This window comes from Neomonachus schauinslandi, chromosome 8 (genome assembly GCF_002201575.2).
Source record: "Neomonachus schauinslandi chromosome 8, ASM220157v2, whole genome shotgun sequence".
Classification (NCBI taxonomy): domain Eukaryota; kingdom Metazoa; phylum Chordata; class Mammalia; order Carnivora; family Phocidae; genus Neomonachus; species Neomonachus schauinslandi.
In genome coordinates this window covers 114,529,156-114,556,995 of record NC_058410.1, presented here as the reverse complement: position 1 = coordinate 114,556,995, position 27,840 = coordinate 114,529,156, and the positions used below count along the sequence as shown (strand labels likewise).

At 55.7% G+C, this 27,840-nt stretch overlaps 1 protein-coding gene across 1 annotated transcript in view; it reads left to right on the top strand.

Moving 5' to 3' along the window:
• The window catches only part of ANKS1A (ankyrin repeat and sterile alpha motif domain containing 1A), a 181,711-nt gene that overhangs the window by 145,752 nt on the left and 8,119 nt on the right, over positions 1 to 27,840 (top strand). Inside the window, exons 12-21 of the mRNA XM_044917661.1 lie at positions 125 to 191; positions 5,427 to 5,533; positions 20,903 to 21,001; positions 21,811 to 21,963; positions 22,082 to 22,189; positions 23,397 to 23,561; positions 24,954 to 25,079; positions 25,313 to 25,384; positions 25,562 to 25,648; positions 26,214 to 26,351. Coding sequence (XP_044773596.1) covers positions 125 to 191; positions 5,427 to 5,533; positions 20,903 to 21,001; positions 21,811 to 21,963; positions 22,082 to 22,189; positions 23,397 to 23,561; positions 24,954 to 25,079; positions 25,313 to 25,384; positions 25,562 to 25,648; positions 26,214 to 26,351 — 1,122 coding nt within the window. The remainder of the gene's footprint in view (positions 1 to 124; positions 192 to 5,426; positions 5,534 to 20,902; positions 21,002 to 21,810; positions 21,964 to 22,081; positions 22,190 to 23,396; positions 23,562 to 24,953; positions 25,080 to 25,312; positions 25,385 to 25,561; positions 25,649 to 26,213; positions 26,352 to 27,840) is intronic.

Genomic DNA, 27,840 nt, shown 5'->3' with positions numbered 1-27,840 from the left:
TCTGGAAGAGACCTGGAGGGCCTCCCCCACCCTCGCACCCCGCCGTGGGTGCTAATGGTGAGCTGGCAATGTTTAACCTGAGCCTGACAACCTCTCCTTTTTGTTCCTCTTTCTTCCGTTCCAGATTGAGAAAATCATGAGCTCTATTGGCGAAGGGATTGACTTTTCTCAGGAACAGCAGAAGATCTCAGGTATCGTACCAAGCAGCCATTTTCCCTGTGGAACACAGACCTTTGGCTCCTTTCTGGCTCAGGTTTTTTGTCCTCTGACCCAGAAGACAGACATGTGGTGGGTGTGAGAGGTCAGCCTCAGCCCGCACCATGCTCCTGCAGTTCAGAACCTCAGGTATCTGTATGGCCCACCGAGCTGTTATTTTAGACGGATTGGAGGGGAGTTGCATTTTAGGCCCACCTATTAGGAAGGTTTCGTTGTTTTTTTTTAAAGTTAATGGTTGTCACTTATCCGTAATTATGTCTGTGAACATAGGCTTTCTCGATGGGCTTAAATTGGAGTGCACCTCAGCGCTGGTCTGTCCCACTTCCCAGACAGCTGTGGCACTAGCCCTTCGTGAGAAAGTAGCTCGCGTTTGCCTGCTCCATATGCTGGTAGCAGAGCACTGGGTCGGATCAGTGGGGTCAGACTGTTAGCCTGCGTCACCTGGAGGGGGTGGCTTTGTGCCCCTCCTTATGTCTTTTTCTGCGTTTTTCCATTTACCTAGTCGCTCATCATTTTTACTCCAGATCACCGCTACTCTGGGCATGCTTTTCTTTTCAAAGCCCAAGGGTGAGGTCGGCCTCAATTTCCTTTGTTTGAAGTGGGCACCTAGAGAGGCCATATCTGAGCTGTTTTCCTTGATGATAGAATTGTGGTTGTGTTACTTTTCTCAGCTGAGGTGACATTTCTAAAGGTGCCTCTTTGCCAGAGCAAGTCTCATATCCCTTCCCCCAAGCATCTGCAGACCCCCTGCCACCAGAACTCCCAGGCCGAGAGCAGCTCCATGGGGCTTGGCCTCTCCCTGTCATTGAGAAATGCCTCTCTAACTGAAGGGGTGGGATTCCCTGCTCATTCAGGAGGCTCCAGCCCGGATTGGCCACCTAGCCCAAGTGACACCTCTAGTTGCAGCTCGGGGAGAAAGTTGCTGCTGAGGCCGCGGTGCTTATGGAAAGAGCATGGGCTCTGAAGCCTCAGCCCTGGGTTCAAATTCTGCTTCTGGATACTTACAGGTCTTGGGCGAGTCACTTAATCTCTCTGAGCCCGCAGTTCCCGAGCTACAACATTTGATAATAGTACCCACCTCATAGGTTTGTTGGGAATGAGTACCAGATACAAAAACTTGAGCAAAAGAGGTAAATGGTAGCTCTGCTCATCTTTTGTCCATGAAATAATTACTTAGTCGTATTGAAAAACCCAGAGAAGAGGAGCATCTGCTCCCCTGGCTTGTCTCCCTCCACCACTCGTCCAGCTGGGGTCCTGGAGCCCCCTCCCTCCAGCAACCTTGTTTCCCTGGCTCCTAGCAGAGAGGGCCCAGCCCGGTGTGGTCCATCTCTTTCAGTCTTGGCTCATGCTGGGGTCTGTAGAGGTGGCTTTTCTGGCTAAGAGTTTGTGGCTCTGTTTCCACGTGCTGGCTCCACACTCAGATAAACAATCTCACAGTCTGTTGTGTGCGGGCTTTATCAAGAGTCAAGTGTTTGTTGGGAATAGATGCTCAATACTGAGACAAACACCGTTGCTAGTTTTCAAGGCTGTGCTTTGGGGACAGTCAGGAATGGGATCGATAGTTCAGTTGAAGCTGCTTTCTGCTTCCCTGTACCCCTCTATGTCCAAGGAGCGCATGTGCTTGAGAGTGTGGATCAGAGCAGGCCATTACCTTTCAACTTTGGTAAATTAGGAGATGTGGCAGCACCTCTGGAAAACACATTTCTGGAAGAGCCCTTCTCCTTAGGGGTGGTGACCCTGAGCTCTTTCCTTGCCCTGTGGGTCCCACCGACCATTCTTACCCCCACAGACCCGTGTGAGTGGTGAGAGGTGGTCTGGTTACCCCCCTGCGTCACTGGATCCCAGCATACAGCCCTGTGTTAGCACCGCTGAGTTGAGCCATCCTCCATACAGCAGCTTAGGAGAGTCCAGGGTGGGCACACCCATGCCGCAGAGAGGCCCAGCCCCCTGTGTCTGGACTGCTGCCAGGCCAGGAAGCATGGAGAGAGTAGACTCAGCTCTGCCCCTGAACTCTGTCTTCCACCCAATGGGTCAGGAGGGGGCTTTCCCCAGGACCTCGGGGAGCACCAGCTTTCAGCTCAGACGAGAACAGAATTCTTGCTTACTTTGGATAGTCAGTAGCAGGGTCCAGATTGTCCTTAGGTTTCTGGCTCTAGGAGAAGAAGCTTGGGCTCTAGCATTGCCAGCCTGGGAGGAGGAGGAGCAGGCCTTCCGGCAGGCAGCCATTAGCTAAGCACAGGATTGCTCAGTGTGACTGGTTTCGCAGAGGATCGTGTCCTGAAGGGCGAGACCCTACGTGGAACTGGAGTCTTACTCTTGTCTTGGGCCTTGGGACCCTGAGCTTCCAGCACTGGAGCTAGTTACCCGAATCCCCAACAGACAGGTTTCACAACTCATTCCACTGTCAGGGGTCCCGGGAGGGGGAGCCTTCCCACTAGCCCGGGCCTCTGGCTGCCTTCAACAAAGGCCTGTCTGTCAAGCAGCGGAAGAGATCACTTGATTTCATTTGCTAAAGCCAACCGTTTTAGCTGTTGAGTAGCCGTTCACTGCAGGCTCCTCTGGGGCCTGATCTCCCTGCACACAGAGCAGTGTGCAGAACCCCTTCAGAAGAAGGGGTTCTTCACCAAGGCCAACTACAGTGTGTTGGGCTATAGGCATCCCCCAGCACGTTTAGAGGGTGACATGTGGGCCCTGGGTCTTTGTCTCTACAAGTTACATTTTCTGTCTTCACAGCTGTACTTGGGGTTTGGGCCTTTTTCCTTGGTGCCTCCCATCCCATGCCCTCCTCTAGATAGTGAGGAGTCTGCTCTGGGCCTGGTGCTTCTCCCCTGGGTTCCGACGGGCCCAGGGAGAAGTCTCTTCCCAAGGTGTTGAGTACACTCGCTCACCTGAGGAATATTAGGTGGACCATCTTTATTTCGTCGCTTGTTTTTGTTATGCCCCAATGGCTTGTCCTCTTGGCAGGGAGGCACAATCTTTCTCACGTGGTGAGTGGGGGCGGGGGTCACTTCACCTGTGGGCTGTGCCCTCAGGGCTGTGTCACTCCTCTGTCCCCTTCTCTGGCTGTCCTAGAAACTATTGGCCCAAACTGTAGGAATGTGCCTTCTCTGTCCCCGATAAGCTGTTTCCAGCCCCTTGAGCTGCAGGTAGAGTCTCCCCATCCCCGCCTTTCATACGTATGTGTGCCGGCTGACATGAGATGCCGGGGAACCTGTCATTTTGCTCTGGTGCTTGTGCTGCTGTGTCCTTTTCCCTCGGTGGTGGTGGCGGCGGCGGCAGCAGCAGCTTCTGCTCCGATGTCCGATCCCTGATGTATTTTCCTGAGCGTGGAAGGGAGGAGGATGGGGAGGGGAGAAGGGGAGGGCCAGACATTATGAGAGCGAGCAAGGGCTGTGGGGCCGGCAGCAGGCAGCGTGGAGCCCAGGAGCCTCCAGACAAAGCACTCTGCTGCGCTTCTGTGAGCGCACACATCCACCGGGAGCAGCCAGGACCACAGCTGCCCGGCTAGGGGATTACAAGCAGGAATGAATCAGCAGCCGGGGACACTTGACTTCGTGGGCACACAAGAGCCCGCCGCCTAGGTTCCCTGGAGCAGTCAGCCCCACTCAAGGGCAGGGGACCCAGCGTCTCGGAGTGCTGCTGCAGCGTGCGTCGGACGGCCGCCGGGTCCCTGACCACCAGCTCTTCTGCAGAGGACAGAGGAGGGGGAGCCGAGGACAGTGGGTCACCTGGGGCTCCTAGACCACCGAGCCAGTTGGCCTTGACCTGCCTTGAAGGGCAGAAAGTGCCGGGAAAACAACAGAATGACTTTCACCGTGTCAAGAGTTCTCTGGAGGTGATGTTTTCGTAGTTGGTTCTTCTTTTTCCTCCCTTCCTCTTTGTTTGTTTTTTTTTCCCCCTTCTTTTATCTGTTCTTGCCCAGGAGATCCAGAGAAGTGGGTGGGGGTTAGGGGCTCAGCTCAGGTCTGCAGGGAGGGCTGAACTCTGTTCCTCCCCACCCCACCACACGCCCCCATCCGGCGCGAGGAGCAGAGCAGATACATGTCGTCCCTTCCACACTTGCCCTCCGAGGAGAACGTCAAGGTCCGGAGACCCTGGGAAGACAGTTGCTGTCTTTATCACTCAGCCAAAGAGAGAACAGCGCCGAACGTGAATAGACTTAAGCCGCCACAGCTCAGCTGACAGAGGACCGCTTCCTTTTCCCCTTTCTTTCATCGGGCTGGGTTTTGTCTTCTTTAGCCAAGAACTGGATCTGCCTGCCTGCTTTCCACCTGAGCAGGCAGGCGAGTCACAGGAACAGCCACTCTCGGAAGAGGAAAATGAATGCCCAGCCCCGGCAAGAGAGCCCGGCCCGGGAAGGCAGCCCTTCAGACAGCGCCCTGGCGCGGGAGACGCCCCGCTCGCCAGCAGCCAGAGTCTAGCTGTGGCCTGGGCTCCTGGCCCCGCCGGCCGCGCAGCCCGAAGGAGTGCGATGTCGCTGTCACAGCTGAGCCGCACCTGAGCCCGATCCCCGGGCCGCGCGGCCCAGGCGCCGCACTCTCGGCCCCTCTGCCTTGAGCCTCTGAGCACAAAGGGCCGGTGGCCATGGTTTGCTTATTCCGGGACTGCTGGGGGAAAACAAGTAAAAGTCTCTTTTCTCCCCCTGCCGGGTTCTGTGCTGCTCGCGTTGCATGTGCTGGGTCCCCGTGAACAGCCGCCGCTGCTTCCCTCCCGGAGCCCTCGCTGTGTGCCTGTGTCCCTCAGCTGCATGAAGATGCGTGCGCCCTCCTGACCAGTGTGTGCTGCAAGGTCACAGGACGTGCCCCTCGCCCACGGCCCCACGGGGGCTCCAGAAGTTGCATGGATGAGAGGAGCCCCCCAACCCCTCTAGTGCCCGTGGGAACAGACTTCCTGAAATACCTCAGTGTGAACGCTGACGAGGAACTCCCCCCGACCTGTGGGCGGCGACCGTGCATGTGCCGCCGCAGGCCTGGAGCAGCTCGGACTGGGGGGCGGGGGGGGGGCGGTGTGCAGCCCGGGCCGTCCTGCCCTTGGCCGGCACCCGGAAGAGGAGCTGCGGGTCCTCTGCCCTCTGGTCTCTTGTACATAGTCTGGCTGCTTTATGGTAATGACTATGATGTGGCAGTGCCATCTGTCTTCCTCAGAGTGCCGCTGCTACCGCCTTAATGGTTTTTCCCTTTTCAAGCGTCTGCCGGTTCCTCTCTCGTCAGGTTCGCGGACGCTGGAGCAGAGCGTCGGGGAGTGGCTGGAGGCGGTGGGGCTGCAGCAGTATGAGAGCAAGTTGCTTCTGAATGGCTTTGACGATGTCCGCTTCCTGGTAAGTGCCCGGAGGCCTCCTCAGGGGTGGGGTGCAGCCCCGCGGAACCGGGCTTCTCTGATCTCCCATGGCCCCTGCTGGAGTGTGAAACAGTACGTAGACCTGCATCCCAGCGAAGCGTGAAGGAAGTGACTTAGACATCCGGGAAATCAGCCGAGTGTCGTGTGCCTTCTTTCTAAACTCTGTTCCCTTCAACTTTGCTCCCCGAAACAGTTCGGTCGGGTGGGCTCTTTGCAAGGCTGTGTCCCGAGAGGTAGGGTACCTGACTGCAGACCTTTGCCCCTCGCTGGTCCCCCTCTCGGGCTTCAGACCATGTGCTGTGCGGTGAGGTCTCAAGGCCGTCTTGTTCTGGGTCAGACACTGGGAGTTCTGGTGGACGGGACAGCGAGGTTCCCTGTGGTGATTCCCTGTCCCATCTCTCTTGGATACCAGAAGTCTCCTTTATTGTCCAGCAGAAAGGCCTCTTCCCTGCCCAGCCCAGGCCAAGCATCCAGGGTGGGGAATGTGGCCGTGCAGCCTCAGGGAATCCTAACCTCAGGGATGGCCCAGAGGAGAGGCTGAATTGGCGGTTTGAAGGATCAGTTGCTTTTCTGAGGTATCATTTTTTACTGTCTTCTTACACAACGCGAGATGTCAAAGAAAAAGAAAAATCTAGGTGTTTTTCCTCAGGCTGCCTGTGGAGCCTGGGCCTGGCTGGGACCCTGGACTTAGGATCCAGTGCTCCTTCTGTCAGTCCAGAAAGTAGCTCAGGCAGGGTACCCATGAGCCTCCCTCTCCTGGAAGCCCTTCTGGAGATGGTAAAGTAAAAGGGTTGGGGTCAGTCAGCCCAGAGCTCCTAGCTCCAGTGTGGGTCCCTCTGGGTTTCTCACTGATGGGCTTGCATTTGGTGTTTTCTGAATAACAGCTTGCCCAGGGTGCTGGCCTGGGGCTGCCAGGAGGAACCCTCACTAGGACAGGCCTGCCTCACCTGGGCCATCTCCATCTCCAGGGCAGACAGTAAAATCTATAGCAAACCCCCCTTCCAAAGCCAGCTTAGGGCCAGTTATTTTTCAGCTTTTAAAAATCTTAGTTTTTTAAATAGTAATTTTTTTTTAAGTTAACCTGGGTATATTTATGGTTCTTATAACCTAACCCCTGACTCCCCACAGTGCTGGGGGAAGACCGACAAACCCAGGATAGAGGTGGTGGTTCAGCCAGTGAGCTGGGGCAGTTGGCCTCTGGTGCTGAGTGCTGAGGGACCTTCCCTCTCCCAGCACGCCCCCGTCACTAGACCAGCTGTCAGGCAAGGGTGAGGAGGCTGTGGACTTCACAGCGTCCCCCTCCCTGTGCTTCAGTATTTTAGAGGCTGAGCTCTTGACTTCTCAACCCTCCTTCTGCTAATTTTGGAAAGGGTAAGGTTCCCGACCTTCGAACATCAAGACTCTTAAAACCGCTTACCTGCCCCTCCCTGTGCTCATGCCCAGAAAGTAGCTAGGTGGGCATCTTGGTAAATCTGGCCCTGAGCCAAACATCCACACAGGATGCAGGGCCTCTATTAGAATGTGTCTTTCTTTCGGGGAAGGACATTCATTGAGGGAGGCCCGCAGCTCAGTCTTTCCAGGACCTTTCTAGGCTCCTCCTGTTGCCCTGGGCACGAGCTGTTCCTCGTCACTGCTCTCTCGTTTCCGGCGGGGCACTGGCAGGCAGAGTCTGTACAGGAAGGAATGCTGATTACACCTCAGTTGAGCATGTTACTTCTGATACCTAGAGTGGCCTGAGGAGCCATGCAAAGCATCATGGGTAATTGCATGTAAATTGCCAGATGGACTGTAAGGCTAATTGTTTTAGCAACCAGAAAAAAGGAAAAAACACACAAGAAGGGGGGCATTTTTATTTAGAAACATTCTCTCGGTGCATATGGTATAATTTCCGTAACGTAAGCTGTGGTATATGTCCATGTAGTTGGGTTTTCAGTAGGTTGCAAATGTTTTTCTTGGTTCTCAAATGCCCGGGAGAGTGTTCTACAAGATGAACAAGTAGCTTCCAGAGAGCTGGGCTCTAGATGTAGGAGGAACATATGGACATGAAGAGTGTTTCACAGATAATGCGCTGCTGTAGCGTTTCCCTGTGGCGGGGTCCTACAGCTCTGTGTCAGGGTGGGAGGGGCTTCGCCACCGTGCGGGTCTCATCATCTGTGCCTGACGCCCTTCCAGATAATCTTGGCCCTGATGCTCTCCAGTGACAGAGGTTTCACCACCTTACAAAGTAGTTGCCGCTCGTTCTTTGCGTTGCTCAGGCTGAGCCAATATCTGTTGCCTTGTAGTTTCTGTCCCTTGGCCCCAGGTGTACCTTTCGGGCCACAGAGAACACACTTATGCCCCTTAGAAAATTGAAGACTTTCTGTCATGCCCTCCTAGGTCTGGTCTTGTCTAGGTCCAACATCCTCTTACTCTGGGCTGTTCCTCCTGTGATGGGATGACTGAGCTGGACCAGCATTGCACCTTGAACTTTATTCACACTCCCTTGCCTATGGGCAGAAAGCACCTTCGATTTGGAGGGGTCACAGCCAGGGCAGCGGGGGCTGCCGGGTGTTCCCTTAGCTGATCTGGCCGACGCCAGGCCCTGGGAGACAGGGCCCAAGAATCTGGCTCCCGCCTCTGCCAGCCAGCCCACAACACTGGCTCATACATCACAGCCAGTTCCGTTTTTCACCCCGAGTCTTGTCCACGGGAAATGGGCTTTCTTAGGAGAAGGGAGGAAATGCATTTGATTAACACGGTGGGACAGTTGGTAGCTCCACGCGTGCTGATGCAGGTCTCCCTGTCTAGGGACTGAACCTGACCTCCCTTCACGGGGTGGCAGTTGAGTCAGTGATGGTGCTCCACATGCTGGAGTGTTAGGTGGATGTTAAAAAAATGTTTTTGAAGAATGTCTGATGTGGAGAAACCTCACCTTGGATTGTTGAGTGAAGAAATCAAGACACAAAAATCCATATGCAACATGATCTTAATTTTCAAAAAAGAAAACCTCTCTGCACAAGAGGTTCAAGGGGGTCTCCAAAATGTTTCCGGTGGTTATCTAAGGAGGACTGTAGGTGGCTTACTCTCTTTTTTGGAATGTAATAGGTTTTCTGCATTTCCTACAATGAATGAATGGATCTGAAGTCAGAAAAGCAAGTAATGCATGTGTCGGAAGGAACTTGATGGTCCAGCTGGGAAAACAGGCACATAAAGCGATAAAAACAATAGAGCAGGCAGGTGTTAAGTGCTGTGGTGAGGCGTGTAGGTGCTGCAGGAACACGGGAGGAGAACCCACCTTCCCGACTGTGGACCACGTGCTGGGCACTGAGCTGGCCCACGGCCCTGGGCGTATCGTTGGTCGAGTCTCATACGGGGCTGTGAGGCCCAGAGGGCAGAGGCACTGCCAGTAAGTGGCAGGGCCAAGGTGCTAGCCCAGGTCTGTGCAACTTTGAACTTCTGGGTCACACTTGCTGTCCCAGGGTTTGCCGGGTCTGTGGTACTCAGAGAGCCCACACACAGAGGAGGGGCGAGTGTGGGTCCTGAGCAGTCTGCGGAGAGTAAGGAGGTCAGTATAGTGAGTATAGTGAGGGGACAGGGCCTTGGCCAGGCAGGAGAGGTGGGCTGGGCTCGACTGTGAGCGGCCTTGGTGGCCACATTTTGGGGGGCCCTCTGGCTGCAGCCCTCATGAGGCAGAGAGCCCCTGGGGTCGGGCTGCGCCTTAGATGACAGGGCACGGCGGAGAGCGGGCATGTGGTGGGGGCTACACTGGGCGGACAGACAAACGGAACAGGGAAATGAGTCTGGCAGCCAGCTCGGGATGGGTTAGAAACAGACTCAGCCGCAAGCCCGGCACCTCTTAGAGCCAGCGCCGTCATGGAGGCCTCTTGCTCCTCCTGTCAATTTATTTCTCCACAGGCTTCTGCCACATGCAGCTAGGCTCCTACTGTTTTCCTCTCTGTTTCTGAGACCAGGCCAGCTTGTGCCCATGTGTTGGGGAGGGATGACAGGTGAAGAGGAGCGAGCCCCGAGAGCTGAACGGCACAGGTTCGGGGAGGGGGTCATTCTTCTTTGGCCTCTATGAAGTTTCCAGCCAGGTCCCCAGACCCCGGAGCTTCTCTCCCTGCTCTGTCCCCGGATTAGCTTCTCACTCGATTTGGAGGGGGCATTCCGTGCACAGGGAGGCCATGCCCTTGGCTTCCTACCCTGACTTCCTGTGCTCCCTCCCTTTGCCTTCTTCCCTCTCAGGCTTCAAGGGGCCTCTTGGCCTGGGCCTGCTGCGGCACTGCTGCCTAGACGCCTCCCCCCGCCTCGACTTCTTCTCCAGCTGCCCTAGCCCCTCTTCTCCCCACAGAGTGCTCTCACTGCTGGCTGCTCTGTCAGAATTTTCTGTGTCCCAGTGTGAAGCAGGGCCCGATAGGGAGATTTTCCTCAACTAGGGGCATTCGAGGGTCCATGGAGCTGGGAGCTGGGCTTTGAAAGGAATACTCTCAGACAGTGTGGATCCTGCCTCTTGGGCTGACTCATTTCTGTGGTCACTTAACTCCTCGGGGGATCTCAAGGGTGAATGCACCACCAGATGCTTCCTCGTCTCTGCTGGGCCCTTTTACCTTGAGACAAGCAGGCTCACTTTGGGCCTCTTTCCAGGCCATGCGATCTCTTGCTCTCCCTCTTCCTTTCTGTCTGCCAGACCATGTGGAGTTCTTCGGGGTTGGGGAGATAGCAGCTGGAGTCCCACTGTGGTTTCCCCCGGTACAGCTCTGGCCTTCTCCAGTCCCCTTGACAGCGAAAGGAACAGAGAACTATCTTTCATGTCTGTGAAATTAACTAAGTACATTTTAAGATGGAATTGGACTGTTCCGTGGTTTCTTTTTTCTTTTCTTTTTTTTTTTTTAGATTTTATTTATTTATTTGACAGAGAGAGACACAGCGAGAGAGGGAACATAAGCAGGGGGAGTGGGAGAGGGAGAAGCAGGCTTCCCACGGAGCAGGGAGCCCGATGAGGGGCTCGATCCCAGGACCCTGGGATCATGACCTGAGCCGAAGGCAGACGCTTAACAACTGAGCCACCCAGGCGCCCCTGTTCCGTGGTTTCTGACCATGAGCAGGAACAGGGGTTTCTGTGCCGGCAGCTCAGATGTCTGAGTGTTCACGTATTCCAACCCCCACCAATGCACATGTGCAGAAAGTGAAGTCCACGGGGCAGGGCCCAGGGGCCCATGTGTCTCTATCAGATGCACAGACCTCCTCACACACCAAGTTGTCAGTTAAAATTCAGGTATTCACAGGCATCCCTGGAGCCCATCAGTGGATTCCTGGGGTCCATAGACTCCACACTGAGGACTCTCGGATTAAGTCATTTGCCCAAGGTTGCTCCTCAAGCAGATGGCTGAGTTGTGACTAGAAGCGGGTCTCCTGGGCCTCGAGTCAGGCTCCCATCTCTCACTCTAATCTCCAAATCTCCTTTCCCAGGAATGTGCTATGTCTGGGCCTTGTGCTCAGTGCGTCCCCTCAAAGAAGGGCCCTGGCATGTGAGCCAGTGAGTGAGCTGGTGCTACCTGGCATCATTTGCAGGTGCCTATCTGGGTCAGGCAGACATTCCATCTACCCACTGCGTGTTGGGAGCTACTCTACAGAAGGCTGGAAAAAGAAGCTGGTGGGAATCAGACCCCAGTAAGCTCTTGGCACTGGCTGGGGGCCCCACCGAAGCCCTCTGGCTCTGCACCTCCCACCACCACAGGATACTCAGTGAAGGTCAGCCGCTTGCTGAGGCCACAGTTAAGTCAACGGGAGGGAGAAAGGCTCAAGGGAAAAGTTGAGGTTCTACTTACTTGCAAAGAGAACCAGACTGGGAGTCAGGAGATGTGGATTTTCCTCCAGGCCCCCCCTATAAGATTTTGTGCCCCCCTGTTTATCCCCTGTCCCATGGCATCTCATTTGACTGCTTACTTTATGGGGGCATAAGTTCTGCAGGGGACACACTGTTCCCTGTTGTGACACATAACAGCCACTCAGACCGGCCGTGACCGCAAGAATGTAAGGCAGTAAGGTGGCATGTTCTCCTCATGGAGGGCAGGCGGCGGCCGTTCTCTGCCAGACACACATTGCCTTTGTCCTCAGGTCCATGGTGTAAAGCTTGCTTTGGGTGGTCTTGGAACTGAACCCTTTGACTCCAGACTGCCTTGGGCCTAGCTAACTTCCACGGCTGATCTGGGGGGTGAATACAGCACCTTGACCTCAGATAAGGCCTCAGAAAGGCAGATGTTTGGGGATGATGGGTAGCAGATGGAGGGAAGGATGCTGGGCCTGGTATGGAGAGAATGGGGACACCAAGAACCTGATTGGGAGAGCAAGGATCACAAAGGGGTGTTGTTGCCACGAAACTGGGAGGCGAGTCCCGACGCTGGTGCCGTGGCATCCATCCTTGGGAGGAGCCCTTCTCAGATTGACGGGTAGAGAGGGCCTCCGGCTTCCGAAACAGAACTGGTGACATTGGTGCTTCTTCCTCCTCTTCTGTGGAACGGGTTGCATTGGTCACCATCAAGTTCTGTCTTTCCGGGTGAGGACAGGTCTGTGCTGCAGCAGGGTAGGGGATCGCTAGGAGAGCAGGGGGTGCGGGGCAGGGCTGAGCCGCTCCTGTGGCGCAGGGGCCCGAGCTGGGGGAAGGTGTCAGTTTGGGAAGTTCTGTGACCCAGCCCCAGGGCAGGCACAGGTGGGCTGGGCCAGACAGCAGCAAACAGAGAGACGCAAGAAGCATCCTTGAGCACCTGGTTCTTGCCAGCAGGTCAGTGCTCAGCTTCCTTATTTAACCTGTGAATCGGGGTGGGGGGGGGGGTTGCTTATTCCTATTTACAAGGTTCTAAGTGTGTAAGAACCTTGAACAGCAAAATTGGAGTTTGAACTCAGTTCTTATTTGAACAGGTTCTTATTCCTTTATACGGCAGCTGCCTTGCGTGTAGCTGGCACACAGAAAGCCCTCAGCCCCCAGGTGAGTGAACGCATGCAGGCTTCAGGGAGCATGGCTTCTGTTTTCCATCGTTATTAACATTTGGGGCCATGGCGGTGAGCCACAGAGCCCTGCCCCTCCTACTCACTCGGCCCCCTCTCCCAAAGGTCCTTCCTGCGCCCCCTCTCTCTGCTGGCCCACCTGCGAGGATCCACAGGTGGTTAGCACAACCCCAGCCTCAGAAGGCGCTCCTGGCTCAGACCAGGGACCTGTTCTGTGTGCAGCCACCTGCGCCCTAGGGGACCGGGCCGGGGACGGCCCAGCGCTGGGGCCGGGTACGTGCCAGGAACCGCAAAAACCCGCCTGCAGTGGGGGAAGCCACAGTGTCCACTGGCGGTTAAAGTCATGGGGTGCCCGTGGACCCCAGTGCAGGCAGTCACTGTAGCAGTCCTGAAAGACAGCTACACAGGAGAATGTGGGGAAAAAAACAAAAGAACAATATATATACTATGATCCCAATTTTGCTTTTTAAAAGTTTTTAAAATAAAAGCTTAGAAAAATACACCAAACTGATAGAACTGATCCAATCCTACCTTTTAAGAAATATTCTCTTAGAAAAAATACCAGAAAAAAAAGAAAAAATACCAGAATGGTACCCCTTTTTTTCCTGTGAGGTGATGGATCTGTGGGTGGCTTTTACATTTTTCTTTATGCTTTATTTATTTTTAAAATGCACTACAATAAACTTGTATAACTTTTCTACTCAGGAAAAAATGTTTTGATGTGGGGAATATAGAGGCAGGGCCCCGTAAAAACCGTGGAAACTGACAACATTCCTGAAGAGACTGCATAGTAAATGTCCCGTGAACCAGCTGGGGCCTGGGGGCGCTGAGTCAGGGCCTCCACACACACAGATCTGGCGGGGGGGCGGGGGGGGCGGACTTGCCGCAGAGCCTGACTAGAGGTGGACGTGTGTGCGGGCCTCTCACTGACTGAGCCCATCATCTGTTACTGATACCTCCTCGGGAGCATCCCTCCCCACAGAGACGGGTTGGAGAGGAGAGGGTGAGGTGCCAGGCTTTCCCCAGAGGCAAAATCTGGCCAGGACCACAGCTCTGTCTCATGCTTTCTCTCCAAAAGAGGTTTGAGTCTTTGCTTTTTTATGACTGATGGCAGGAGAACTGACCAAGTGACTGAGGTGAGAGTGGCCGCAGTGAATATGGAAATGAGGCTGGAGGGGCGGGCCCAGCGGAAAGTCTGGAAGCCACTTCAGGGGTGGTGACAGACCTCCTCAGGAGGCAAGTCCAGTGCTGCTCTGCCAGGAGACACTCTTCCATCAGACGGTATCCGCCTTCGTTTGAGTGGGGGCCAGATCCCCGAGGGGCTGACATTCGGTCACTGATGGGCCCGGACGTGGAGTGCCCGGGTGCGTTGTCTGCCAGCCTGCTTTTCCCACATTCTCCTGTGTTGCTCGCACACCTTTGCCCGTGACATTTAGCTGTCTCTCAGGACTAGCTGCAATGACTGCCCGCACTGGGGTTTACGGGCACCCCATGACTTAACCTGCCAGCGGACACTGTGGCTTCCCCCACTACAGGCGGGTTTTTGCGATTCCTAGGGCACGTACCCGGCCCTAGCGCTGGGCCATCCCGGGCCCTGGTCTGAGTCAGGAGCGCCTTCTGAGGCTGGGGTTGTGCTAACCACGCATGGATCCTTGCAGGTGGGCCAGCAGAGAGAGGGGGCGAGCAGCCCCGGGCAGTCTGGGGCGCAAGGGGCCCGCCCAGGGGGAGCAGGAAGGACTTTGGGAGAGGGGGCAGAGAATGAGTAGGAGGGGCAGGGCTCTGTGGCTCACCGTGGCCACAGCAGTCTGGGCTTCCCCCCAGGCCACCTGTGGGCCTTGCCCTGCTCTGGATTGCTCCCACAAGGGCTGAGTTTGAGCCGGGTGGTCAGTTTGTGGTGTTTGCCCTTAAGGGGCTTGACACACTACCTGAACTTCTGGGTCCTGGATTCCCAGCAGCAGGAGGAGCAGGATCGGCCAGCCCCGGGAGAGGCCGAGTGGCCTCACAGTCTGCCATGGAATCGGGGCCCTAGCAAAGGAGTACCCAGAGCTGGTGCCAGGGCTCTGCCCAGCACCTCCACGCTGAGGGGCTTGTCTTCTTCGAGGAGGGGCTGAAACATCCCTTGGCCTTGCATCTCAGTGATGGTCCCAGACTAGAGCCCAGGCCTCCGACCTGGCGGGGCTTGCTGGGGGCCAACCCCTTTTCTTGTCCCGAGTGCTTCCCCGTGTACCGGAGGTGGGCAGAGTGCCGTGCCATGCTTTCATGATGGGCAGGGGCTGGGGCTGCTGTAGATTGTTGATCCTCAGGTCTGGAGTCAGCTTCCCAACCCCTGCTCCGGTTTACCTGACCATAGCTTGGCTCGCACCTCCCCAAGCTCAGACTTTTTGCCGAAGGACTGCTGAGCCCCGTGTGCCTGGAAACAAGTCAGGACTATAGGGTGAAGTTCAAATGACTGTACCCTTTCTGCTTTGGTTCTTCTCTGGGCTGGGGAAGAGGCAGCTCTGTGAACTGAATATAGCAGGGACAGGGCTATCTATGTGACCTCAGGCAGGTTAGTCCTTTGCTGAACCTCCGTTTCCTCATGACTAAACAGGACAGCTTCTCTCTGCCCTGAGCAGGACCAGCTAACTCCCCGGCACAGCCCCCGAGCCCAGACCCACCTCCCTGCTTCCACCGCCCAGAACTTCTCCCTGCTCCCAAAGTGGGTGGCTTCTGTCACGTGCTGTTCCCTTGGCTGGGGAACTCTTGACCCACTTCTCTGCCCTCTTCCCACCTCCATGTGAAACTCCCTGTGGACCCTGCCACCACCCGCCCCTGAGCCCCACACATCCCTGGGGCTCCCCTTCCCCACCCCGGCACGTCCCCACCTCTCCCCAGACCTCGTCCTTGTCCCTCACAGTGGACTCCAAAAGACCAGCCGTGAAGTCAGCAGCATTGGTTTTGGCTTTTTGGACTCTTCTTTTTATGTCCATGGGGTTCCCTCCAACCATAAGTTTCCCTGGTCCCTCAGCAGATTCCTATGGCACACGGACAACATGCCGGGCGTTGCTCGAGATGCAGGCGGCAAAGCTGTGAGTGAGACAGGCAGGCAAGAGTCTCTGGCCCATAACAGCCTTGGGACCCTCTGCAGGCAGCTCAGCCTGTTTTCCTTTTGGCTGAGAAGGGTCCACACCAATGTGCCACATTCCTAAATGTTCCCTTTCTTAGGCCTTTTCTACTCTTTGTTGAATGAAGACATGCGCAGCAGTTAAAGAAATTTCCAGCAAAATATTGACAAGTGAGATACCTTTCAAGATGCAAAAGAGTCTTTCCTTCTACTAAAATCATGTGGTCAGGAAGACTCTGAAGATAATCAGAACCCTGGAGGGCCAGAGAAAGCTAGGGAGAAAGGGCTGTGGGGCCTGCACCAGCCCTTCCCTCCGCCTCTGCCAGGACTCTCCCCTGGACTCCCAGAGGCAGTTCCTTCTGTCCATGCTCCTTCCATTCCTGTGGCCCCTGGCTGCTGGGCCTTGGAAACCCCACTCGGCACTGACAAGCCACTGTTTGAAGTACCACCTTCTACGCCCATTGGCGAAGCTCAGTGACAGATACTGGCAGGAAGGAGAAACCATTCAAATGGCAAGTAGAACTAATTACAGCTACCACAACAGTCACGGCTTCTCGTTCGTGTCTTCTCAAGGAAGGACACCCAGGAATGATGGTGTGTGATTGTGCCAGTCAGTCCACTGAGCAGGTTCACGCAATCCTGCACTGAGCTCTGGCAGGCCGACCTCTCCCTGAGTCAGCCTGCTCTAGGCCCCTAGATGCTGAGGGCCCTGGGCCCAGGGCTTGGGCTGTGTATGCAGAGGCCTGGACCACATCCTGACCCTGCTTCTCCCTCACTGTGAGGCCTTGGCAAGCCCTGCCCTCCCCCACCTCCAGGGGTCCACAAGGTGCTAAGAGTTGGGATTCTGTACCCGTAAAAAGAAGGAAACACTGCCCCTGCTCCAGAGGTGCAGAGCAGGTAGGTTGGAGGCAGGTTCTGTGGTAGGGATATTAGTTTCAGAGCCCAAGTGCACCCCAGCCCTGGGACAGATCCCCTGCTCTGGTTCTCAGGCTGCGGCTACCTTCACCTTCCACACTTTGCTTTGTCTATAGCAGACCCCACCTAAGCAAGTAGAAAGCCTGGAGCATGAGATAAAGGTCTAACTGTCCCTTTGTCACTCACAAACTCAGTGACCTGGAATAAGTCACTTCTGCTCTGTGAGCCTCAGTTTCTTTGTATAATTGGGCAGTTCCTATCTCAAAGGCTTATAGGCAGAGTTTTTTTCAAGGGATGAATGCACAGTCCCTGCACAGTGCCGGGATGTGGTCAGGAGCCATGTCACTGGCATCTTTGCATGTCACCTCCCCCACAAAGCACGGAGTGACTGGACAGCAGAGGGCTGAAGCAGAGCCTGGAACGGGGAGGCTCTGGTGCTCTGTCCCACCTCTGTCCTCCTATCCTCCATTCCTCAGGAACTGAACCCACCCCAGCTGAGTGTCGACTACTTACGTGTTTCAGATTTCTCTTAGACTTAGAAACTTTTTTTTAAATCTAAGAAAAGTTCTGTTCACTGAAATGCTTAAGCCAATGAGCTGTTCTACTTTCTTAGCTCCCTAATTAGGAACTCAGCACAGGGCCTGGGACAGTAGTAGCCCTTGGTATAAACATCAGTGTGGTAGAAGGTAAAGTAGAAAGTCTCTCTTCCCCCATTGCCCTCCTTGTGAAGATGGTTCTAAAAGGCAGTGGTCCCTTTCTCCCTTTAGTAAAGAGGGTGTGGAAACTTCCAGAATGTTTCTCACCTTTGAGGATTTGGAGCACCTTATAGTCTCCACACAAACTAATCCAAGAGGATGATGGGGCACATGCAGGAAATCAGGGGACCCTGCCTGCACCCAGCACACGCTCTGGCCACTGCCCACTTGGATTTTCCATCCCATCCTGTGTTTTTATTTTGTTTCCCTCTGCCTCTGTCTCCTCACAGCTGCATACGGTCCTCCTGACCGGGTAATGAAGGCCCTGTCTCCAGCTAGATCTGGGCTTCCTGCTTGTCAGCCCTCAGTTCAGCCTTAATGTTGCCTGAAAAGCTTGTGAAGGGTTGGGAGTAAATGTTGGGGCTACAGCAGGACTTCAGAAACTTGCTGAGGTGCACTGCTCAGTTCAATGCAGGTCCTCACTAGTGTCCTCGTCGTTGGGCAGATAGTCTGTGCAGGTCACCGTGCCTCTCTGCCTTTCCCATCAGCATACCCTAGATTTGGGCCCAGGCAGACTGCAGGAGCTCCAGGTAGTGACTCTGGGTTCGGGGTAACTTAGGAGCTGGCCTCAGACGTGGAGTGGTACCCTCGGCACGGGGGGCCTTCTGCAGCCTGAGCAGAGAGAGCTTCCAGCCTGGCTTCAGAGCTCTCTCTGCCTGGGCTCCCTGGAGCTTAAGGCTTGGAAGGTGCCCTCTGTGGGGCAAAGGTTTTGTCACCACACACAGGCTCCGGGGAGGCTATACATCTGCATTCACTGTAGTTTGGGTGCAGAGGTGAGGCCACCGGGTGATGGTCTGCATGAGCTGGCATGAGTTACTCACTTCTTCATCTGTAAAGTGGACGTAAGTAATCACACCTCAGTAGAATACAAAGTCCAGAAAGAGTCCCAGAAACAGGAATTTAGGACACATCAGGGGTCATCTCAGTGGTAGGGAAAAGATAGCTCATTCAAGAGATGGACAACTTGCCACCTAGAAAAAAATTAACTGGATCCTAACCCTTAAACCTTACATTAAAAAAAAAAAAAAATCCAGCTAGATTAAAGATTTAATTGTAAAAAATGAAACTAAAATTACAGCAAGAGAATATGCAAGAATTGTTTTTTTAAAAATCTTGGAGAGGGGAGGTCTTTCTAAGCCTGACAGAACTGAGGGAAGCTCTACAAGGTACAGACCAATACATTTCTGCACGAACAAGGCCAACATGAAAGTCAAATGATGAACTGGAAAAACCAATTGTCTATTTATAGATAATATAAAAGGTGTTAATTTCCTTACTTTATAATTTCTCCATATCAAATATAGAAAAGATCAGCACCTCTGTAGATAAACACACAAAGGCTGTAAGGGGGTCATTCCTGGAAAAGGAGCTACGGATGCTCCCCACGCGTCCTAGAGCATACGGACAGGAGCTCTGGGCCAAATCCTGGCCCCATGCTTACATATGTGACCCCCGTAAGTTATTCATGCTCTCTGGGCCTCAGCTTCCTGAGCTGTGAAGTGGGGGTAACAATAGTCCCTTTTATTAAGCGGGTTAGCAAGTGTCAAGCATGTGGAACATAGAATGGGGTGGTAATTGCTATGTACATACTTGATTGATAAAACCCGAAAAGACGCGGGAGTCCCCCAGTGAGTGGGATGCTCTTACGATAAGAAATGTCTGGTGATAAGCCCTGTTGCTGACAGTACGAGGAACCTAGCACTCCTGTCACTGACGGGAGTGTAAATACGTGTTAGACTCCTGAATGCGCATACCCTTTGACCAAGCAATCTCTCTTGATAACCATCCTAGAGATGAAGCACATGTGAGGGTATTCGTGTGGTATTGTTTGTAAAGTTGAAATGGGAAATAGTCCACCTTCAGTGGGGAACTGATTGAATAATTTGTAATATGTCCCTAACCCGGATGATCATGCAGCTTTGACAAAAAGAGGTGGGTCTACCTATACTGATATGGAGCAGTCTCCCAGATACAGGCATACCTTGTTTTATTGCACTTCGCTTTATTGCACTTTGAAGATACCACATTTTTTGCAAATTGAAGGTCTGTGGTAACCCTGCGTTGATCAGGTCTGTCAGCGCTATTTTCCCAGCACCATTTACTCATTTAACGTCTCTGTGTCATATTTTGGTGATTCTTGCAATATTCCAAATTTTTTCATTATTATATATTTTTTTTAAGATTTTATTTATTTGAAAGAGTGAGCGAGCCTGATGCAGGCCTTGATCCCAGGACCCCAGGATTATGACTTGAGCTGAAGGCAGACAACCGAGTCACCCAGGTGCTCCTCATTATTATATTTTTGTGGTGATCAGTGATTATAACTCACTGAAAGCTCAGATGGTGGTTAGCATTTTTTAGCAGTGTTTTGTAATTAAGGTATGTATGTTGTTTTTTTAGACATAATGCTATTGCACACTTAATAGACCGCAGTATTGTGTAAGCATAACTTTGATATGCCCTAAGAAAGCAAAAAATTCATTTGACTCATTTTATTACAATATTCCCTTTATTGCTGTGGTCTGCAACTGAACTCAGAATATCTCCAAGGTATGCCTGTGTATTAAGTCATAAGAATAAGGTGTCGAACAACATGTACAAGAATTCCGTTTGTGAGGAAAGGAAGCCGGCTCTGGAAGGACATCCGGGAAAGCAATAAGTTGCCTCTGGGGGCACGCTGTGGCTGAAAGCGGGGCAGAACCTGTGAGTGTTCATGGATCATAATCTGATAAAACCTCCCAGGCAACACTCCTGTGAGGAATAAAACATCCTCATAGAGGTTGGGGGGCAGGGAGCAGCCAGATCTGAGCGCCACCACCAGACACGTGGCCTCGGCATGGTTTTGACCTGTGTGCCTCGTTTTCCTCATCCCTGAAACGAGGATGGAGAAAGACAGCCCACCGGGGTCAGGAGCGTGAAATGGGGTGGTCTGAGTCAAAGCCTCGGGCCCTGTCAGTAGCGGGCAGGTGTGCAGGAGACGCCAGCCCCCCTCCTCCCCATCACGGTCAGTGGCCCAGCTCTGGCGCTCCCCAGCTCCCGGGCCGCCCAGAAGCCTGTTTCTGACGTTTCTGCTTTGAGACTCCTTTCCTCCTTGGGGTGAGTCTGGTTCCTTGGCTGCTTACCTGACGTGCCTGCTTCGGCCTTCGAGTTAGGAAAGCAGGTCTGTGAGGAGGCTTGGGAGAGGCCCCCTGGGCTTCATCGCCAAGGTTGTGGAAGCTGCCTCCCAGAGAGGCGCACGCACTCAGAGCTGGGCTGGGGCTGGGGCCGGGGCTGGGCACGCTGCGCACCCTGGGCCCCGTCAGCTCTCATCCGCAGCACTGCCCTCTGCACATTCCAGAGCCCCGGCACGGCCCAGCTCGCCCGGGGGCCGCTCAGGCGGGAGTGGGCTGTCTGGGCAGACTCGTCTGCGGCTCCCCTCAGCCTCCTGCCTGCACGAGACCTCTCGGTGGCTGGCCCGGCCTGCACGAGGAGCCCAGGATCTCTGTCCCCCTCTGCCTCTAAGTAAAGGAGAAGAATCTGGTGAGGGGCCACGAGAGGCTGCTACCAGCCACCAGTTTGGGAGGGTGCTCACGTCAATCTCTTCTGCTGTCAGGGGTCTAACGTGATGGAAGAGCAAGACCTGCGGGAGATCGGCATCAGTGACCCACAGCACCGGCGGAAGCTGCTGCAGGCGGCGCGGTCCCTGCCCAAGGTGACCACTGACGGCTCTGCAGCCTCGGCCAAAGCCACGGCCCTCTCCCGACCCCACCTGGACCCGGAATAGGGAAGGAGCTTGGCTCCAAACAGGGCATGTAGATCACTGCAAGGTGTCTGCCCCACATGCTGGGGGACCCAGCAGGCAACACAGAGGCCTGTTTACTTTCTTGCCAAGTCCCGAGGCCCCAGAGAGTCAGCAGAGACTAGGGACAGTTGAGGACCCAGTCTAGGCTCCAGAGGGAGGCTCCAGGCCTCTGCCTAGCACAGGACCTGGTACCCACAGGCTTGACCTGTCACCTGGAGCCTCTTTGGGGTCTTCCCTGACTCACTGGAGACCAGGCCAGCCTGCACCGACTTCCCCAGGAAGGCAGAGGGTTGTGGGCAGAGGAGGCATTTTTTCCCTGGGGAGCCAGGGGCTGGTAGCCCCAGCCTCTCCCCTTGACTCTGCTGGTGCTAATAAGTCCAGTGTACACTTGATTGTTCCGCTCACCCCGAGCTGGGGGAGCACGACCAAGTCCCAACAGTGAGGCCAATGCCCACTTCACAGGAACACACCATGTTGTCCCACCAAGTCCATGACCTTGTCAGAGCTCAGTGGGAGCCCCTCTGTAAACTCTTCCTCCCCTCTAGCCGTACCCACTAGGGCTGTCTTCCCCGGGCCTGGAGTGCTCTCCACCTCACAGATGGGGGTGCCGAGACCAGAGCAGCGGTAGAAAGGGCTGGGTGCAGGGAGGGGACGCTGGTCTCCTGGGCTTTAGTCCCAGGAGTGCTAAGATGTCAGTGCTGCCCCTTCTCGCCCCACAGGTGAAAGCTCTGGGCTATGACGGCAACAGCCCCCCATCAGTGCCCTCCTGGCTGGACTCCCTGGGGCTGCAGGACTACGTGCATTCCTTCCTGTCCAGTGGCTACAGCTCTATTGACACCGTGAAGAACCTCTGGGAACTGGAGCTTGTCAACGTGAGTGCGGCCTGTGCTCGGGCCTGGCCTGGCCCCCAAGGGTGCGGTCCGTGGGTGGGAGGGGAGCTGTGGGTGCCAGCATGGCCTGACTGCCCCCCCCCCCCCCGCCCCCGTCCAGGTCCTGAAGGTCCATCTCCTCGGCCATCGCAAGCGCATCATTGCCTCCCTCGCAGACAGGCCCTACGAGGAGCCGCCTCAGAAGCCCCCACGGTTTTCCCAGCTGAGAGTGAGTTGGGAAGGGATGGAAACGGATAGGTGTGCCCTTCATATTGCTAGGAATCAAAGAGAATTCTTGAGGCATTCTTTGGAAACAGCATGACCTCCGTAGTAGAGGCGGGAACTTTCCGTCCCCTCTTGTTGGGGCCATTCTGCCCCCGGGCCCAGTGTGTGAGAGGAGCATAGAGCAGGAGTTGTTTAGGCTGGTCATTTATTGATTGTGTGCCTCCTGTCTACATCCGAGAAGCCTGACGGCGTCTATAATAAAGAGTCCAGTTTAAATATAAGTAGAAAGTAAAATGTCAGAAAAAGGAAAACAAGTATCTGAATCCCAGCCGCTGTGGCAGAGCCGGGGGGCAGCGGGGCACAGTCTGATGTGAACCTGAGACAAAGCTGGGGATCCATGGCAGGACTTGCGCCCTCCCCAAGTCTTCTGAAGTAAAAGCCCTGCAGCGGGGTGGGTTCAAGAAGCTTTGACTTAAAAACCTCACAGATGCTTTGTTGCTCAGGCTGGGTAATTCCTGACTGCAGGTTAGACTCGGGCCGAGCTGAGGTCTGGGACCAGCTCCGTTCCAAGCCTGCAAGCCTGAGCCCCTAACAAGCGCTGGGCTCGGAGCAGGGCCCCCCGCACTCCGCCCGTTTCCGGCAGCCTAACCCAGAGGGCGTCATTCTATGCTGCCTTCACCCAGCAGCCCGGTCTGAGGGGCAAACGCACCACTGACTCTCAGTTACAGAAACCGTGGAGACGGGGCCTCAGGGTGCCGACTGGCAGCGCTGTATATTTTCTCAAGCAAGGGCTCTGGGTTTGGTCTTGTGCCCCAGGGAGCTGCGGTGAATTGTAACAGATGATTTGGTCTTTGATGAGTATGAAAGCAGCTTCCCAGCCCTGTAACCGTCCTTTTCCCCCTGCGGCTCCAGGCCGAGGAGTGTGTTAGTGACGTGGGGGTGCCCGGGGTGCCCGTGGTGACGGTGTGCCCGCAGGACTGGGTCGCCGGGGCTTCCTGGCTCCGGGAAGAGTTCGGTTGCTTTGATGGTACCTGGGCTGGGCTCCCGGGCCAGCGTGCCATCCATTCGGTGCCTGCTTGGTGTTGGCCCTTAGCTTCATGTCCATTCTCACTGATCCACCTGCCCTAACGCGCCCCAGGACTGGCTGACACCCACAATCCAGGGACTGGCCTCCTAGGTTCCAAGTGTTACTGGATTTCCCCCCACTACAGTGCCAAGACTTGCTCTCCCAGACATCGTCCCCGCTGAGCCAGAACGACTCCTGCACCAGCCGCTCCGCTGACCTGCTGCTGCCTCCCGGGGACACGGGCAGGAGGCGGCACGACAGTCTTCATGACCCTGTGGCACCTTCTCGAGCGGAGCGCTTCAGAATCCAGGTGGGGCCGGAGGGGAGCTGTGAATGGGGGTCCCCAGAGCCCTTCACTGTCCCCGTATCCCCTGAGGTGGAAGCTGGGGTGGGGGCAGGGGGTAGGAGGCCACGAAAATCCAGGCGCCTGGATCAGCAGCAGGAGGAAGATACTGCCTCCTCCCCTCCCGGACCGGTGGAGGGGGCTCCCCTGCATCTTATGTGGCTCAGAAGTGCAGATCCACTGGCTCCTCTTTGACTGCAGCCTCTCCTTCCAGCCCCTCAGGCCACCAACCCGGTTTCTGCCCCATCTCAGCCACTTCTTGGTCCCTCACTCCCTCGTCCCCCCTTGGTGCCCTGCCTGTTCCCCAGAGCGGCTTTCTGCCCTCCTTAATTCCACACCCAGCAGCCCAGCGTCGGGTGCGGCTGGGAGACACATCCAGCCGTGCCATCTACCCTTCCAGAACCGCCAGCCTCTGCTGGGCCCTGGGCTGCCCTGAAGCCCTTGCCCTAGGCTCGCCCCAGCCTGCAGTCCTCGCTCGCCTTCTCAGGGCCTTGTGTTCCGGGCTCCTGATGTATTCACCTGCCCTGCCTCCTGCCTCGCACCCGGATTCCAGGCTTTGTGTCTTGTCCCCCAAATTGGCCTGCTGGACACAAGATTGGCACATGTCCCTCACCCCCCCACCCCCAACCCCTACCCCCGGCCAAGGAGAACTTCAGTTTCACTGCTTTTTTTCTCTTGACTCACACTCCTCATCTCCAGCACCTGGGGATGTCCTTCACGTTTCCACAGGCACGGCCATGAATCTGACGAGATTTCAAAGCATGTTGTCCAGCCGTTTAGTTGCTGCGTATCAGAAGGCTTCCGCACAGTGCTGGGAACGGAAGTCATAAATATTTCCTGACTCTTTTCTCGCCTCCCCATTCTTTGGACCAGTGCCCTAGTGAAGGCCCCCATCACCTGGCACCTGGATTTCAGTGGCCTCCTGCCCCCTTCCCCCAGCTCAGCTGCCGCCTCAGGGAACACTATAAAAGGTCTCCCTAGCACTGATACCTGCCCACTCCAGAATCAGATCCAGGGGCCCTGACGGGGATATGAGACTTGCAGGGATCTGACTCCCGCTCCCCACCCTTCATGCTTTGAGCTTGTTTTCCCCTCTCTGGTTTTATTCATTTCCTGTCTCCACCTCAGAGCCTTCCCGACCACGCCTGCCCTCAGGTGGCCCAGGCCCGTGCCTCTCCACCTTTCCTCTGGCGTGGATAGGCCTCACCTCCACCCCAGTGCACCTGCTTGGCTTTTTGTCTCCTGCCCTCCCCCCTGCCCTTGAACCCCTGGGGCTGGCTTCTTTGCCCTTGGGTGTGCTGGAGCCCACGAGTTCCTCTGGAGTGGGCAAGCAGACCTGTGACTCCACGTGTTCTACAGGAAGAGCAGCGCGAAGCCAAACTGACCCTTCGGCCCCCCAGCCTGGCTGCTCCCTACGCCCCAGTGCAGAGTTGGCAACACCAGCCAGAGAAACTCATCTTCGAGTCCTGCGGTTATGAAGCCAACGTGAGTTGCCCCTGCGCTCCCAGCCTGGCCGGCCTCCCTGCCACCTGCCCCTCCCGGCCGGGTCCAGGCCTCCGGTGCTGTTCTCCACTCCCGAGAGGGAAGGGGGGCCTCCCAGCCAGGATCGGGGAAGGGAGTGAGGAGAGGAAACCATCTGATTATGGTCCCAAATCGGTTGGGTCGTCCTGCATGATAGCACAGGACGTCCTAAGCCCGCTTACTGCCTGCTCCCTCAGTATCTGGGCTCCATGTTGATCAAAGATCTTCGAGGGACAGAATCCACACAGGACGCCTGTGCCAAGATGCGGGTAGGTTGTCTGCAGTGGGGCGGCTGGCGGGGATGGGAGGCATCACCAGGGGCACCCGCTGCAGCCCCTGGGCCCTCCCACACCGTGTAAAGTCAGGCGGAGGCTGGGGCCTGTGGGATCCCAGGGGGCTTGGCCTTGAGAAGGGGCATTCACAGTCCCACTTCTTGTTTCCCCTAGAAATCCACCGAGCACATGAAGAAGATCCCCACTATCATCCTGTCCATCACATACAAAGGTGTCAAGTTCATCGATGCCTCCAACAAGGTGTGCTTCTCACAACTCTGTTAGCGGGAGTGGACCCCTCTCCCCGCCGCTCACTCCCCAACCCCGCCGAGCTGCCTACAGTGTCCGCAGCCCTCTTTATTCCTCTGTATTCCTACCTGCTCGGCCAGGCGCTTGCCTCTCAGCTGCCACACGTCCTGATCCCGGGGCCCTGCCCTAGTGACAGGCGCCCCTGGTCTCCCTCAGCATGGGTTCCATCAGCCCTCTTACCTGCTCCCGGGCCCTTAGTGGTGTGATTCTCTTCATGAGCAAAGGACTCCCCCCACGCCCCGCACTTGGTAATGCCCTCCCCTGGAGGGCAGGGGCTGGAGAGCTCGTGGTCAGATGTGAACATCTGACGCCCTCCATTGCTGTGGTCGAGGGTGGAGACCCCTAAACCTACCTTGGCAAGGTTAGACAGTGCCCCCACGCCCACCAAACAAATCGGAGAAGTAGCAGCCGTGGGCTCACGGCCTGGGCTGGGACAAAGATGGCGGTGGCGGGGATGGTGTAGACAGGCTGAGGTGGCCTTGGGGCCGAGAATTCCAGACCCTGCTTTCCCCGGCAGAACGTCATTGCGGAGCACGAGATCCGGAACATTTCCTGTGCGGCCCAGGACCCGGAGGACCTCTGTACCTTTGCCTACATCACCAAGGACCTGCAGACCAGCCACCACTACTGCCATGTGTTCAGCACAGTGGATGTGGTGGGTGGGGCCCTGAGCTGGGCGCCGCAGGAGGGTGGCTTCGGTGCTGTGCTGTCCCGGCACGTGGGTGGCACCTGGCTCATGTCTGGTTCAGGCTGAGGCCCCAGCAGCCATCTGGGCCAGTCCCCCTTTTTTTTTATTGGTTTGTTTATTTGAGAGAGTGAGCGAGAGAGAGAACACAAGCAGAGGGAGTGGGAGAGGGAGAAGCTGACTCCCTGCTGAGCAGGGAGCCCCATGCGAGGCTCCATCCCAGGATCCTGGGATCATGACCTGAGCCAAAGGCGGACGCTTAACCGGTTGACTGAGCCACCCAGGCGCCCCCGGGCCAGTCCCCTGTAGACAGTGATGAGACTGAAGCACAGAGAACGGGCGGCTCATCTGCCGTTCTAGCCAGGGCCTCCCTCCCCCAGGCTGCTTGTCAACCCACCACCCCATTCCCCACCCTCCAGGAGCCGTCTCCCTGAAATGCCCTCTACCTTGCTCTGGGGGGCAGCAGTGCCCTCCTGATGGGAGGCTGCCTTCTCCCATGTTCAGGCTCCGGCTGGGCCCACAGGGACAGCGGTGCAGCAGGGACTCCCCCTGCCCTGAGACAAGGCCCCGGGCCCTCTCCTCACCCCCAGGCTTCTGTCCAGATCCCTGCCGTCCTGGGACAGAGTAGCTACTTCCCCAATCTCTGGGGCTTCTGGAACACAGACGGCCAGGCATTCTCAGCCCCAGGAAATTGGTGCTTGCTCTGGGCCTGGCGTCAGACTCCTGGCTCTGCCACTTGCTAGCTGTGTGGTCTTAGAAAGTCACTCGCCCTGGCTCCTCCCCAGCTGAAAAGAGACTATAACAGGAGCAGCTGTGTGGGGTTTGTTTTGAAGGTTAAATGGGGTCATCTACCCCATACTCATAGTTCCTGGCACTTTGACCTAGAGCTCCCATTTTCCACAGACAGTCACTTCTGCTGTAATACAACATACATGCTCCCAAAGATCAACATGCTACATAAAATGACGCAGTAAAAATTTTGTAGGGTTTCTGGGGAGATAGGGCTCGGGGCACCACACTCAAAAACTTGGTCAGTGACACATTAGAAAAGATAGGAACCTAACAAACACACTGGCGCCGCTCTGTTCCCATGAAATGGTTAAGAAATCCAGAGCTGCGGCGGTCAGCCCGGCCCTCTCCCTTGAGAGAGACCTGGAGTGGACTTTTAGAAGGTGCGGGAAGGGGAACACAGAGGGCTGGGAGAGGAACAGTACCGCGGGGGGGGTGTGGGGGCCAGGCCGTCAGCCCCTGGGGAGCCGAGCTACCAGGTCCCCTGGTGTTTCTGTCCACGACATTGTGCCGGGGAAACAAAATTTTGTGTGACGCTCAAGATTGTTCCTAACGTCTCAGTCACCTTGGGACAAAGCAGTGTTTTGAAAACAAGTGTTCTGGCAGAACTGGCCGAACTTCTCTCGTCAGCTGTCGCGGTGCCCCACCCCCACCTGTGCTCAGGGCCGTG